The following is a 14,841-nucleotide window of genomic DNA, read 5'->3' on the forward strand; positions in this document are numbered from 1 at the left end:
AGGGACAGGTGAGAGACTCAACAATCACAAAGGTGGGAAAAACAGGAAGTAAAGCAAAAGATGACACATGAGGAAAACAGGAAATTAAAAAAACTTACACCCACAGCCATGAAAGACACCACCCTCATTGGGCTCATTTCGGATGGAGTTCATTACAGGTGCTGGTGTCTGGTGACCAGAACTCCTCCAGGACCCTGAGGCGAGCAGGAAAGACTGCAGGAGGCTGCAGTCAGTCAGTCCATCAGGACCAAAACCTTGAAGCACAAAAACATTTTTTTCCCGTCTGCAGGTGGCCTCATCAACATCCCGGACGTGTAGTTTCTGGTGATCTTCTTGCATGTTTTTAGCGGGGGTGTTTTAAGGAGGGCACCCCAGGTGAACATGCAAACTCCACACAGAAAGGCCCCTTTCCTCAAGCAGCAGGCACTGAAGGCATGGTGGAGGACACGCCACCAGCGCCCACAGCGAGATTCAAACCCGGGTAAAGTAAAAAAAACTGATGAACTGCTGGATTTTATTTTGATATTTATTTGCAGAAATATTTTCAGTTCTGATGGGACTCAGAGCAGTTTGAATAAACACAAAGCAGATAATAATACAGATATAATTCTTCAGAATAATACAAGTAACTGAAGAATATGAAGCTGAATAATAACATAATGATAAGTTCTTAATCTGATTCAGGACCTGCTGCACAGTTTACTGTGAACACAACTCTGCTTCATATCAACAGGAAAATTATTTCTGTTTCCTGTTTGAGGCGTCAAACACGATTATAAAAATATTAAAAATATTTAAAAGAAAACATATTTCCTTGGCAGCCTTACAGTCCACGCTGTGGGGGAAATACCCCGGGGGGGCCTCAGCAGGCGTATATGATGATGTCATTGTTTTTATGAATGAATGATCCAGCTGGTGGAGGGCGTGGTCAAAGAAAGACAAATCGCTGCTCTGCTCTGCTGTCTCAGGAGGACTGTGCAGAAATTTGGGTTTTTAAAACATCAGCCTGGAAGGCAACTGAGCTCTTCACAGGCAACTCTCCTCCTCTTCCTCACGTCTGCAGAATGAAGCAGGAAGCTCCTCAGCATTTTCTCTGTCTTCTGATGATGTCACTTCCTGTCCTCCTGCTGCATCCTGAGAGTCTGACATCTTATGGCTGCAGAAGAGAGAGGTCATCATCATCATCATCATCATCATCATCAGGTGATGTAGTTACAGTGGGGGGGGGGGTGCAGGTGAGGCAGTGACAGGGTGGGAAAGGTGTTTTAAAGTCAAACAGGAGAAACATGAACTAAAACGTGCTTTTAACGTCACAGGAAACTCATCGTGCTGCTGGTTGAAGGCGACTGGTGGTCTCCTGAGCTGAATCATGTGACATAAACACACCTGCATGCCTTTATGTCATGTTGTTCTGGTCTACCAACCAATCAAAGCACTTCACAACAAAAGCCACCTTCACCCATCCACACAATCACACTGTGAGCTCCACCTCCTGAGCCACAGCCACCCCAATACACCAGATGAATTATTATAGCTATGACGCAGTCTGCTGATGACGTTGACTCAGACCATGGACTACAAGTCCATCAGTCAGCAGGTCACCTGGACATCACACCTGACAGCAAACGCTTAAACATAATTTAAGTTGGTGAGTCAGTGATAGAGATAGTAGATAATATAACGCGTTATAATTCAATATATGCTTTGTATCTGAATATTTGTTGGGTTTAAATTAGATTATTGAATTTTCATACCTGACTGCGTCCAGCGCAGCACCGCTTCTGGTTTCTATGGTGATGTCAGTGATGGGGATGATGTAAGTGCCATGAGAGGGGCCCGCCTCCTCTGGCTCCACCTCCAACAGGTGAACCTTCACCTGAGGGACGAGACTTCCTGTAAATAACACCGAGGGTGTTGGATGTCAAATGAGGTGAGTGCAGCTTTTTTGACTAATATAATGATTCATAAAACCAACAATAAAGCGATCTGTATTGATCTTCGGTAGAAATGTGATGAGTGTGTTTTCGTGGGTCTGACCATTTGTGTACGTCTGTCCGTCAGTCTCATCTCCAACAGGTCTGGACGGACTCAGCCTGGATCGGACCACAGCCGGATTTTCACCCCTCAGGAAGTTCTCAGTGAGCTGGAGGTAACTCTGAGAACAACAACAGTGAGTGAGTTACAGCAGAGAACTTTAAGCAGAAACAGGCAAACGTTCTCACTGCTGAACACTACAGCTGTGTCCGTTTGAGGAAAGGTGAAAATAGTCAAATGAAACAGCCTGTAAAGGGAAACCAGCAGAATCCATGGCTGATCATCTGACAGACACCTGTCACAGGTAAACTGACACATCAGCAAGACAAAAGATAATAATCTGGCACCTTTTTGTGGTCGTCAGTCAACATGTTGCCCACGGAGATGACCAATGAGGAGAAAGATGGTCTATGCTGAGGTTTTTCCTCCCAACACTGTTTCATCAGATCAAACCTGAAGACAGAACAGAAGCTGTCAGACATCAATGAACCCTTAAGAGTTTGTTGTACTGTGTACTGTCGTGCACAAAGATTGAACTGAAGGTCACAGGAACTCTTCTAAAATCACACCTCCATGCCGTAGAGGCCATTCCCTCCTTAAAAACTTGGTATTTCACAGCGTCAGTGGCAGCGCCTGACGTCCTGTGTTGTGGCTGATTTTGGTCATCTCATCACAAATAATTAATAATAATAACGTGAATGGTGTTTTCTGGGCGGCTTCACACTGACATGCTTCAAATAAATTCGCCTCATGTTGTATGTGTGTATTCTTCAGTCTAGTCTGTCCAATTTTATAAGCTTTAGAAATAAAGCCAGGCCACACGTCTCTCAGTCCAGATTGTCATGTCCGTCAAACCCATCAGGATGTGAGTTCTTGATTCTAAAGGTGGACGCAGGTGATCAACACAACTGAGTGCACTCGACACTCATCGCTCACAGGCCGAGGCGTCGCTGCTACTTCCTGTAAAATGGCCTTTTTAAGGAGTCCCTGTTGTACACACCTACACATCAAGTAAGCCGATATGCTGAAGGTGACATGTGTAGAACACGTGTAGAACATGTGATGGTGAGCTGTGTGTCATACATGTTGTGAGGAGCGTGCTCAGGTCGACTCATTCTGTAGCCTCTCTTCAGTGCAGAGTAAAACTCCTGGGTCATGGGCAGGTCGGAGTACGGGCTCCCACCTGGGACAAAACACACAAGATACTGAACTGATGGAGATGTATATTGGCTTGGACTCTGTGTGTAGATGGGTTCTGGTTTGAACTGGTTTACCCAGAGAGAAAATCTCCCACAATAAGACTCCATAGGACCAAACGTCACTCTGACAGCTGTAAATGTTATGGAAAATACTCTCTGGGGACATCCACTTCACCGGCAGGAAACTCTGGAAATGGAAAGAAAAGAAGGAATTTACAGTTGAGCAGGTTTGTCTGACGAACACACTAAATGAACTTCAGCCACAACGTTTTTAATGAATTTAACAGACGTTTCCTCTGGCGATGTAGTCCTGATCCTTCGTCAGATCTCTGGCCAGACCAAAATCACAGATCTTCACCAGCTTTCCCTCACAGACCAGGACGTTCCGCGCTGCCAGGTCTCTGTGCACACACTGCAGGACACGCAACAACATGTGAACAGACAACATGTGAACAGACAACATGTGAACAGACAACATGTGAACAGACAACATGTGAACAGACATGAGGCCTGTACCATAAAGCTGGATTACGGCTTAGCGAGATAACTTCAGGCTTAACCCTGGCTTTTCGGTACCATAAAGGTGTCTTACTTTCTATCGGGCTACGTTGCCGTGGTAACCTATGCTGAACACCTAACCTGCTCCGGAGCAGGATCAGTTCAGGATAAGAGCTCAGCAGGTATAAAAGCCCCACCTGCTGACCAATCAGTTCTCTTGGAGAATGGCCTGTCCGTTTGATGAGAACCCGGTGGATCTTGGTGCACAGCTTGTGCGAAGAGCACTCAGGCGCGAGAGAGTATTTAGAGATCGCTGTAATCCGTTCGAACTGTCTGAACAATCACTGTACGAAAGGTACAGGTTTTCGGGAGAGGGGTTACAAAACATCTGTCAGCTGCTGGAGCCTTCCATCAGTAATGTAACGCAGCGCGACCACGCGCTGACAGTCCCGCAGACAGTGTGCATTGCACTGAGGTTTTTTGCCACAGGTAATATATTTCTTAGTGATGTTTGTAATTATTATGATGTCTTTAAATCCCTCGTTGGATGGGTTACAAGCAAGCCACAGATAAAATGCCATGAATCAATTATTTGTTTAAGTAAATCATGGATTGATTCATTCATTCATAGGTACTTTATGTATTCGGTTGGCGATGCCGAAAACCTCGGGAAAAACACAGTATGTAGAGCTATTCATAAAGTCGCGGGGGCCCTGACTGAGCTTGTCGATGCATTCGTGGTGTTTCCCGGCCACCTGCCCACGCAATGCATCAAAGAGGGCTTTTATGACATCGCAGGTAAGCAAGGTGGATGTGTAATTTGCATAATGTAGACTAAGCCCTGGGATGTTTGCTGTTGTATGTTGTATTGTATATAGCCTCCAACATGTAGGCGTACATATACATATGCTACATGTATAAGATATAGTAAGCGTACTGACCACTTTGAAGTATATTTTCATACTTCTGTTTGATTTGCTCCCATGTTCTCTTTGCTCCACTCGGGTTGCATCTGAAATAATAAGGCTACGATCACATGCCATGACGAAAAATTTCATACACACATACATTTATGGAACACACAAATGTTCCTGCAGTCAGATATACAAGTGCAGTCATAGTGGGGAAGTAATATTATAATGGCACTAACTTACGCATTGACACAGTTTGCGCCGTTTGGCAGCTGCAACTGTGTTGCTTTTTGCCTGGATTATTGATTTGTATTCCTCGTATTTATTAATTATTATTGTTTGCTCCTCCGTAGTGAAATATGCGGCTCGGGCTGATTTTTCCATGTTTGCGATTGGTCGCATGCAGCAAACTCCGCCCTTTTTATGTGAGCGCGCTCAGATCTGGATTGGACAAGCCTGAATTGAATTAGTGAGTTGATAGCCGGCTTTATGGTACCGAAAATCCGGAGGGCGGATGTCTCGTTAAGTGAAGCCCGATAAGTAAGAGGAAGCCCGGCTAGGTTAATCAAGCTTTATGGTACAGGCCTCTGAACAGACAACGTGAACAAACATGTGAACAAACATGAACAAACAACATGTGAACGAACAACATGCAACAAGTTCCTTTCTCCTTTCCTTTCTTTCTGGAAACCTCAAAATTCATGAACACACTGACGGTAAATGTGTTGTATCAGCAGTCATGAATGAGTGATGTATCGATCAGTGATGTGGTGATTGAGATGTACTGATTAGTGGTCGTACGTTTCTCCTGGTGAGGAAGTCCATGGCCTGAGCAACCTGAAAGGAGAAGCTGAGGAGGTCAGTGAGAGTCAGGAGAGGAGAGTCACTGAGGAGGAGAGACGCCTCCTGCTGGTCTGAAAGAGAAGGACAGGTCAGACACAAACATAACTCATTATAATGTTTCATGAATGATCTTGTATGAATCGCATATTTCATGGTACAAGCTGAGAAAACGTTGACTTTAAAGACTAAAGTTCAGTTTCTAACAAAGTCAAAGTTGAAAATGATGTCAGGATTTGGAGACTTTTCAAACTCTCATGTGAAATACTGAAGAATTGGTTTATTCATGTTTCCATGTTGTTGTTGTCACCTGGCGGTGCGTACGGCGTCTCGTACACAGCAGGTTCGATGTCGGCGTAGCTGAGTTCCTTCATGGCAACGTACTGAACCTTCTCTTCCTTATTCATGTCCATGTAGCCTCCATCACTGTCACTGCAGGGCGAGAGACACTCACACTCAACAGAGAGAGAGAGAGAGACAGACAGACAGACAGACAGACAGACAGACAGACAGAGACAGAGAGAGAGATAGAGACGAGTACACAGAGAAAGAGAGACAGGTCGATGGAGGATATAATATAGTGTGTTTCTGTGTGTGTGCTGACCTCTTGGTGTGTGTGTCGCTCTGTAAGAAGGTGTATTTGTTCCTTTGAAGGTAGTTCACCAGGTCTCCATGACGACAAAACTCAGTGATCAGATAGACAGGACCTGGACAGAGACAGAGAGACAGATGGACGGTCAGCATGTTCTTTGCGCTGCAGTTCTCTCTTCCTCCAGCAGGTGGAGTAGCAGACATCTTTCTAAGCTCGATAGATGTTAATTTATTTATTTTGTTAATTTTTCAGGTTGGAGCCCTTGAGAGACATGTCCACCTCATCCCCCTTACTCTGACAGTATTATCATGTTATTACACAAGTTACTGAGACAGAATCAATAATAAAAACATTTAATCATCTTGGATTAATGGAATAATGTTGCATCAGTACAGCTGGGCTGACATCAGCTCCTTCAGGTCAACACTCTGGGACCAGGACAGGAAGTCAGAGCCATGAAAGTCTTTACGTGAACGAATATTAAGTTTACAACAAGTTTGTCCCAACATGTCTCCAGATGAGGCATTAAAGCATCAGAGCACAGCCCCACTGGTTTAGTCTGAGTCTGAGTCTGAGTCTGAGTCTGAGTCTGAGTCTGAGTCTGAGACTGATCTGGATCAGCATGGAGGGCCTTTATTCTGAAAGCACAAAATGTAGACCAGCAGCGTTAGTTTAGGTTCAAGTCACGTCAAGGTTCAGGTTCAATTTAGGTTGAAATCCGGATTACTTTAGATTTAAATCTGATTTGGTTTAGGATGAAGTCTGGGTTAAGAATTAAATCAGGGTGTGAGTGTGCACCTCCTCTCGTGCACGCTCCCAGCAGGTTGACGACATTCAGGTGAGGACCGAGATGAATCAAAACCTTCAGCTCCGACATCAGGCACTGAACTGCACCGCTGCTGGCTGAACACACACACAACATACACAGATACACACACAAACACACACACACAGTGTGTCATTTTCATTCATCAAAATATCAATAATCAATCTGATTGATTCACTCACTAACATGCTGACGTCCAACAGTCCAAATATCACTTTGGACAGACAGACAGACAGACAGACAGTGAGAGAGACAGACAGACAGACTGACAGACAGACAGACAGACAGACAGACAGACAGACAGACAGACAGACAGACAGACAGACAGACAGGTACGTACGTTTGACCATCTTGATGGCCACTTTAGTTGTCGAATGAGAGTGAAGTAGACCAGAGACAGTCGCTTCAACCACACGACCAAACGCACCTGAACCCAACACCTGACCTGGAGACAGACAGACAGACAGACAGACAGACAGACAGACAGACAGACAGACAGACAGAAAGGTAAAGTGGAAAGGTCAGACTGTGGAAATTTGTTCTTTTCTGTTTTGATTTCACACTAAAAGTTTTGTTGCTTTTATGATCATTGACCTCTCAAGACAAAACATCAGTGAGTGCTTTTATTTTGAAAGAGTGACAATTTGACATTATGATTGACAGTTGAGATAAGTTTTTGATTGAAATGGGGTCAGTTTAGCTTTGCATTAATGCATGGGACTTCCTCATACAGTGTTGTCTCTGCAGACTTACTACTGCCATGTATTCACAGAGTATTCTCGAGTACTGCAGTGTCTGAGGACGTTATTTTGAACCACATCCTCTCAGAGTATGATCAAGTTGTATGCGGTCTCACGTCTTCTCAGAGTATTACCTAGTGCTATGTTGTCTCGTGGTACTTCCCAGGTGGAGCTATAGGGCAGGTGGGCGGGGTCCAGGTAGGTGTACTGCTGTCCGTCGGGACTCACCGATTCAATCACCTTCCAGCGTACTTCATAATGTGGCTTCTAACAAACAGGAAGAGATGCTGAGATCTCAGGTAACAGACATAAAAGATGGCACTGCCAAAATCTCATGTTGTCATGGCTACCAAGAAATAATGCTGCTCAAAGTGGGGACTCAGCAGGTTTAGTCTCAGCTTAATAAACAACCTTTTTTTCTGGTTTATCCAAAAAGTGACGAGATGACCCAAACCAGGACGTCAGATGTGAAATACCAGGTTTTTAAGGAGTCACCACCATGTCTTCAAGTCACGTAAAATAATACAACCAGTACTGCAGTACTACAGTTCCTTGCCACCGTGGGGCACTAATATACCATTAAAACTGCAGTTAATAATAGTACTACGCTGCATACTGACTTTTCTCCAGAGGAGGATGAGGATGATGAGGAAGATGACAGCGATGATGACCAGAACCAGAACTGCTGCCAACACCGCAACCTGAGACAGGAGAGCTGGAGACAGGCAGAGAGAGACAGGTAAGCAGGCGGAGGGGGAGACAGAGAGTGAGACAGAGAGTGTCATGTACTGAAGGCTAATTAATAATGTACAGTACTACTACTACTACTACTACTACTGTAGTACTGTACATGAATCAGTTCATTAAACCTCTAAGTTAATTTTGCGTTCGTTAATAAAATAGGGCCACAACCTTCCTCAGCTCAGCAGGATTTTATTTATTACTTCTTGTAACGCTGATTTAATGATAACGAATGAACCAGCGACAGACCAGTCTGATAATCTGAAGCATAAATTCTCAGTACAGGGATTGCTTATATCCAGTCTGACCACGACTTGAATGAAAGGTATTTTTTATTAAACACAATAATGGGGATGGATATGAATAATGAATAATGGGACAAATAATATGGATGATATGACTTAACACAAACAACTGTATGGAGAAACTTATGGCAAAATAATGGCAGAAAGAGTTTGGCAATAGTGAGAAGTAGTTTTGTGGAAAAATGGAACGCAAACGTAGTGTTAATTTCTTGAATGAGTGACTTTTTTTTGTTTAACGTTCTTTTATTTTCACATCATACAGGTTAGTTGCACTTCACGCCATGCTTCCAGTGAAATGATTTCCTCCGCTTTTAACCCATCCTGGTCATCCTTCCTCCGTGGCAGACCAGGAGCGGTGGGCTACCGGCCGACAGCGGCGCCCGGGGACCAGTTCCTGTCTGTTACCATTGGTCAGGTGGCGGTCTTCTTGCATGTTTTTAGTGGGGGTTATTTAAGGAGGAAACCCAGGTGAACACGGGGAGGACATGCAAACTCCACACAGAAAGGCCCTTTTTCCTCGAGCTGGCACTGAAGGCATGGTGGAAGACACGCCACAGCGCCCACAGCGGGAATCGAACCGGGACCTTCTAGCTGTGAGGCGACAGTGTTTCCACCATTCCACCGTGCCACCAAAGACTAAGACTAGTGAGTCTAATGAAAATTGAGATTATTATTGTTGCCTATGACACCAACTCTTTGTTCAAAGCAGCGTGGAATAAGCCTCAGCAGCCGCAAGGCCTCCGCTGCCGGCAACAGACGGCGGCTTCTGATGGTTATTTAACCCAGACAGAGAGGCTGAGCCTGGCTGCAGGTCTTTAGTGCGGACAGTGGGCGGCCGTGTGGCAAAACTTTAGGTTAATAATAAAATTGAGAGCCTCTTCGATGGCTGGTCGAAAAGGTCTCCAATAATATTATTACGTGACTAGAATTTCACTTTGGAAAAGATATGCGGCTTAACGTGGTGAGCAAAAAAAAAAAAACTAGAAAAAGAATGTTTTTCTGAATAAAAAAGTCAAACAACTAGACATAACTATGAAGAACAACTAAGGAACTGAGAGGACAACAAGACAAGACGAAGACAAGATTAAGACTAAAGGAAGACTGAACAAAGACAAGAAGGGATGAGAAGTAAAGGAGAGAATGAGCAGACACTATATTCACTCCAAAGCGTGTCTAATGACGAAAGGAGCGTCGCACATGTGGGATGGCGAGCGATGTGATTTGACCTTATAGAGAAAGAATTCACTAATGATTCGTACGAGGGACTCATCTGCTCCTCGCTACGGTCAATCCCATATATTCAATGTTCAATGGCATTTCAACAACGTTCACAACATTTTTGATGAATAATTACAACATTCTTCAATAATCATGATAACGTTTTCTAATACTCATCCTAGCATACATGATGGCTAATGGTATAATTAACTTAATAGGACAAAGAAATATAAAGGCAGACTATATTTGGCAAAATGATTGTTATGATTATTATTACTGACCAACTGATCTGTTGCAGGAGGGGTTCATTTGGAGAGAGACAAGATGTCTGAGTGCACACACACCTCAACATCAAAGGTGGCCTTTTGCTCACGATGTTTCTCATGTAGATGCTAATTCTTTCTTGATAGCCCCATGAGAGATAAGAACGGTAAAAAATCTGTTTGCTTCAGGAATGTCTAATTCACAACTTTTCAGCATTATCTGAGTTTTCTGAGGCCTGACACTTCTATTTATTATTATTATTATTATTATTATTATTATTATTATTATTATTATTATTATTATTATTATTGTCCTTTTTGGTGTAGCTGTAAAGCAAAAATGAGCATCTCCATGACTAACACTCTTTGAAGTTGAACTGTCTGGATCTCCTGCTCCCCTGAAGGAATCTGGAAGGGTGTTCCTCAGCCAGACATCTTGCCTCTCTCTGAATTAACACTTCCCTGTAAACAGTTCAAAAGGTCAATAGCTCTTAAAAGTTGGGATGTTTTACGACTCCATTTCTCCTGAAGGTACGCAAAAAAAGGGACAAAGAAGGTCAGTTACAGGTCAGTTCTGCTACATGCTACTGTAGTACTGCAGTATTTGTACGTACAGTTGGACAGTATCCGCAGGTCTCTGGCTCGTCGTCCTGCAGAGTTTTTGGCTTCACAGCGAACAGCTGACAGAGAGATGAGACTCTGCAGAGTCAACACACTGTGTACCTGCACAGGTGAGACACACACACACTCACAGCTGATCAATCCTGATTTTTATTTATGATTCTAATTATTAGCTCTCCTCCCAGCTGATGACATCACACTGATGATCTTACTGGTTACCTGGGTGACACCTCTCTCCTCCACCTCAGTGGTGTTCTCCTGCAGAGTGCCGCCCTCTGAGGCTGCTGATAGGCTCCTCCAGCCGTCTGTCAAATTACTACACCTGCAGGAGACAAACAGGATTACCTGTTGTCAGCATGTGCACTGGTATGCCGCTGTGTGTGTTTTTGCGTGTGTTTACCTGTGTGAGGTGTGACAGGTGTACCAAATGACCGATGGGGGCGGAGCTCCCTCGCTGACACACACAACTGTCTTACCCCCGACCTCAGACAGCGACGTGATCCTGGGGGGTGCTGGGGAGACAAACAGACAGACAGACAGACAGACACACACACACACACACACACACACACACACTGTGAGCAGCCTGTCTGTCCATCATTGTGTCTCTCTCTCTTTCACTCGCTGTCTGTCTGTCTGACCTTTGACCTCCAAGCTGAACGCAACCTCCTCAATGTCATCATCATTGGAAACAGTCACTGTGTAACTTCCTGTCTGATCCATCTGGACTCGAACCAGCGTCAGCGTGCTCACGTACCTGCAATCAATCATTCAAAGAACAAATTAGAAAATTAGGCAGGCAGGCAGACAGACAGACAGACAGGCAGGCAGGCAGGCAGGCAGGCAGACAGACAGACAGACAGACAGACAGACAGACAGACAGACAGGCAGGCAGGCAGGCAGACAGACAGGCAGGCAGGCAGGCAGGCAGGCAGGCAGACAGGCAGGCAGGCAGGCAGGCAGGCAGACAGACAGACAGACAGACAGACAGACAGACAGGCAGGCAGGCAGACAGACAGGCAGACAGGCAGACAGGCAGGCAGGCAGGCAGACAGACAGGCAGACAGGCAGACAGGCAGGCAGACAGACAGGCAGACAGGCAGACAGGCAGGCAGACAGACAGGCAGACAGGCAGACAGGCAGGCAGACAGGCAGGCTGTTTCTTCTTCCACATGTCGGCCAGCAAAGATGTAATTTCAGTTTTTATTATTTCTAACGTGACCTATGCTGCTATAGGATTAGACTGTCGGGGGACATCCAAAGACACACTGAGCTCCTCCGTCCTTCTGTCCCTCTCCATCCGCACGCTCTCATGTCCTACCACGGCGTGTTACTAACTTAGCTCCTTCCCCGGAGTCTCTGTGCTTTGTCGTCTTGCAGGTTCCCATGGACAGTGTCTGAATCTGGATTGTGGATTTCAGCTGCGTCTCCTGCCTTGGCCCTGCCTGACATCCACTGCAACTGCTACTGCTGTTATTACATCCACTGTCACTGTTACTGTGACTGCATGTCTGTCTGTCTGTCTGTCTGTCTGTCTGTCTGTCTGTCTGTCTGTCTGTCTTTCTCTCTCTCCCTCTCTTGCTCTCCCTCTCTCACCCAGCCGGTGGAGGCAGATGGCCGCCCACCCAGAGTCTGGTTCAGTCTGAGGTTTCTGCCTGTTAAAGGAAGTTTTTCCTCGCCGCTGTCGCCAAGTGCTGCTCATGAGGGAATTGTTGGGTCTCTGTAGATAAAAGAGTCTGTACCAGCTCTATATGGAAAGTGTCCTGAGACAACTTCTGTTGTGATTTGGCGCTATACAAATAAAATTGAATTGAATTGAACCTCTGATCTACCTGCTTCCCGTCAGGTGTGTGGTGGTGATGGAGGTGGTTTCCATAGCAACAGTCTGGTTGTCTTTGGTCCAGTGGACGGTGGGGAGGGGGTGGGCGTCGACCTCCACACTAAACTCTACCGTGTGATGGAGAAGAGATGACACGTTGGTCTCTCCTGAAGGCCACAGGTAGACATAACCTCGATCTGCAGAGAGAGCGAGACAGTTTACCTGTCTGTGTGTTCACCTGTGTCTGTGATTGGGTTTACTGTGTATACCTTACGTTATGGGGACATACATCTGTTTGCACAGTAACATTGTCAACTCACCTTCCTCATGGGGAGTGTGTGTGTGTGTGTGTGTGTGTGTGTGTGTGTGTGTGTGTGTGTGTGTGTGTGTGTACTGACCCAGCACTGTCACTGTGATGTTTTTCTTCACAGTTTGTCCCTGCATTGTCTCCTGCACCACACACACATATACACCTATAGGAGACACACACACACACACACACACACACACACACACACACACACACACACACACAAGCCCAAACAACAAGAACATCTGGTTCAACGTTACCATAGTAACTGTTAGATGTCATTCATGACTGTTTACCAGGTGATCATTGTGAACAGCTCCTGCAGAGGCTGTTGTTCCCTCAGTGCGGTCTGTCAGGCAGAATCACACATTTTCCTGAAAGTCAGTCAAATCAGTGACCTACCAGAATCTTCCACCGTTGCCGTGGAGATGTTAACGAAGGAGCGGATCCGATTGGGCAAAAAGTCAGTCAGAGGCTCAACTTCCTGAAGAACACAAGAAAAAAACTTGAAACAAAACAGTTTGAGGACAGTTGAGACAAAAAGGCAGCTGGACAGAGAGACAGGTACCTGTCTGCGGGGGAAGTCCCAGGAGAAGAAAACCATGTCCGTGTCTTTGACGGTGCAGTTCACAGTCAGAGCCTCCCCCTGTTTCAACACACTGCTGGACACCGTCAGATCCACCTCCATCACCTTTGGAACTGAGAGGCAGACAGGTGGAGGGACAGCCAGACAGGTAGCCAGAGAAAAGGAGGAGCTCATGGAAACGATCAAGTTAATCTGATCTCACAGAACTCACTCTTTAACCTAACAGGAGAGATTTACAGGGAAATGCTGAGACGAGAGGACGGGAGGAGGGTGAAGTCGATCTCTGAACATCTGAATACTGACTCTGCTGAGACCAGGACACCTGAGACCAGGACACCTGAGACCAGGACAGCCTTATAGATCAGAACAGACTTCAGTTTCATCGCTGCCATTCAATAGGAAACGTCCACCACATTGACACTGTCGTGACTTTCTGATGTGGTAAAAACTGGAGCCTAATCCTAGCATCATTTTTTAAAGTCTAATCTGATCTGATATAATCTGATCTGATCTGATATAATCTGATCTAATTTGGTCTAACTGAACCTAATCCAGTCTAATTCAATATAAATAAACTCTTATTTAAGGTTGCTGAATGTAAAGGCTAAATGTAAATTATTCTGACCCAATCCAGTCTAATCCTAATCTAATCTGATCGAATCTAATTGAATCTTAATCTAATGTCCTCACCTACAATGGTGAAGACGTAGTACACCTGTGACTCCCTCTCCTCATCTCCCCGGGCGGCCAAGCACACGTATGACGTGTCGTTCAGGCGACCTGTGAAGCCACGGCCCGGCTCGTACTTCGTCCCGGTAATTGGTGTCCTGCCGGGACGTTCGTACAGCGAGACGTTGAGCCGCGGGTCAGACACCACGCAGGGAATGGTATCTTCCTCCGCCTCCTTCATCACCACGCCTGGACTTAGTGGGACAAACCATTCATCTGGACCTTGAGGGGGAAATGGAAGGATGAAAACATCCGCAGATACGTGTCTCATACGTGGGATGGGTACAATCAATATAAGATAGACGTCATGGTCACCTCGACCAGGTATGAAGATGTCAATGTCTCTGCTTTGATAGGATGATGCTTCCTCACAGGTGTATCTCCCAGAACTTCTCCAGGTGACATTAGAAAGCTGCAGGACACTGCTTGACCCCTGATTCTCCACAACAACCCTGTCCACCAAAGTGTCCTGAGGTAAACGCCATGTCACCTGACTCCACCCTGAACACACCTGCAGAGACAGACAGACAGGTACCAGAACCAAACTCAGACACGTTGTCAGGATCTGCAGGTTCCCTCCTTTTTGCCTGATGTGCTCCTGTGTTTCCT

The 14,841-nt window shown here is 45.5% G+C and overlaps 1 protein-coding gene across 2 annotated transcripts in view; it reads right to left on the bottom strand.

Annotated features, from left to right (window-relative positions):
- Positions 1–501: 501 nt before the first annotated feature.
- LOC139345240 (platelet-derived growth factor receptor beta-like) overlaps positions 502–14,841 on the bottom strand; it is a 23,856-nt gene continuing 9,516 nt past the window's right edge. The window contains exons 5-28 of one of the 2 annotated variants that reach the window (XM_070983800.1): positions 14,548–14,743; positions 14,194–14,454; positions 13,486–13,616; positions 13,320–13,401; positions 13,006–13,080; positions 12,621–12,804; positions 11,430–11,545; positions 11,189–11,300; positions 11,008–11,110; positions 10,782–10,890; positions 8,261–8,355; positions 7,775–7,907; positions 7,241–7,345; positions 6,873–6,977; positions 6,087–6,189; positions 5,793–5,914; positions 5,444–5,556; positions 3,523–3,645; positions 3,309–3,420; positions 3,118–3,217; positions 2,382–2,487; positions 2,038–2,155; positions 1,755–1,893; positions 502–1,156 (exon numbers count right to left, since the gene is read on the bottom strand). In XM_070983800.1, coding sequence (XP_070839901.1) covers positions 1,027–1,156; positions 1,755–1,893; positions 2,038–2,155; positions 2,382–2,487; positions 3,118–3,217; positions 3,309–3,420; positions 3,523–3,645; positions 5,444–5,556; positions 5,793–5,914; positions 6,087–6,189; positions 6,873–6,977; positions 7,241–7,345; positions 7,775–7,907; positions 8,261–8,355; positions 10,782–10,890; positions 11,008–11,110; positions 11,189–11,300; positions 11,430–11,545; positions 12,621–12,804; positions 13,006–13,080; positions 13,320–13,401; positions 13,486–13,616; positions 14,194–14,454; positions 14,548–14,743 — 2,973 coding nt within the window. In that variant the 3' untranslated portion in view covers positions 502–1,026. The remainder of the gene's footprint in view (positions 1,157–1,754; positions 1,894–2,037; positions 2,156–2,381; positions 2,488–3,117; positions 3,218–3,308; positions 3,421–3,522; positions 3,646–5,443; positions 5,557–5,792; positions 5,915–6,086; positions 6,190–6,872; positions 6,978–7,240; positions 7,346–7,774; positions 7,908–8,260; positions 8,356–10,781; positions 10,891–11,007; positions 11,111–11,188; positions 11,301–11,429; positions 11,546–12,620; positions 12,805–13,005; positions 13,081–13,319; positions 13,402–13,485; positions 13,617–14,193; positions 14,455–14,547; positions 14,744–14,841) is intronic. The other variant, XM_070983801.1, reaches the window with a different exon arrangement.

Source organism: Chaetodon trifascialis, chromosome 16 (genome assembly GCF_039877785.1).
Source record: "Chaetodon trifascialis isolate fChaTrf1 chromosome 16, fChaTrf1.hap1, whole genome shotgun sequence".
Classification (NCBI taxonomy): Eukaryota; Metazoa; Chordata; class Actinopteri; order Chaetodontiformes; family Chaetodontidae; genus Chaetodon; species Chaetodon trifascialis.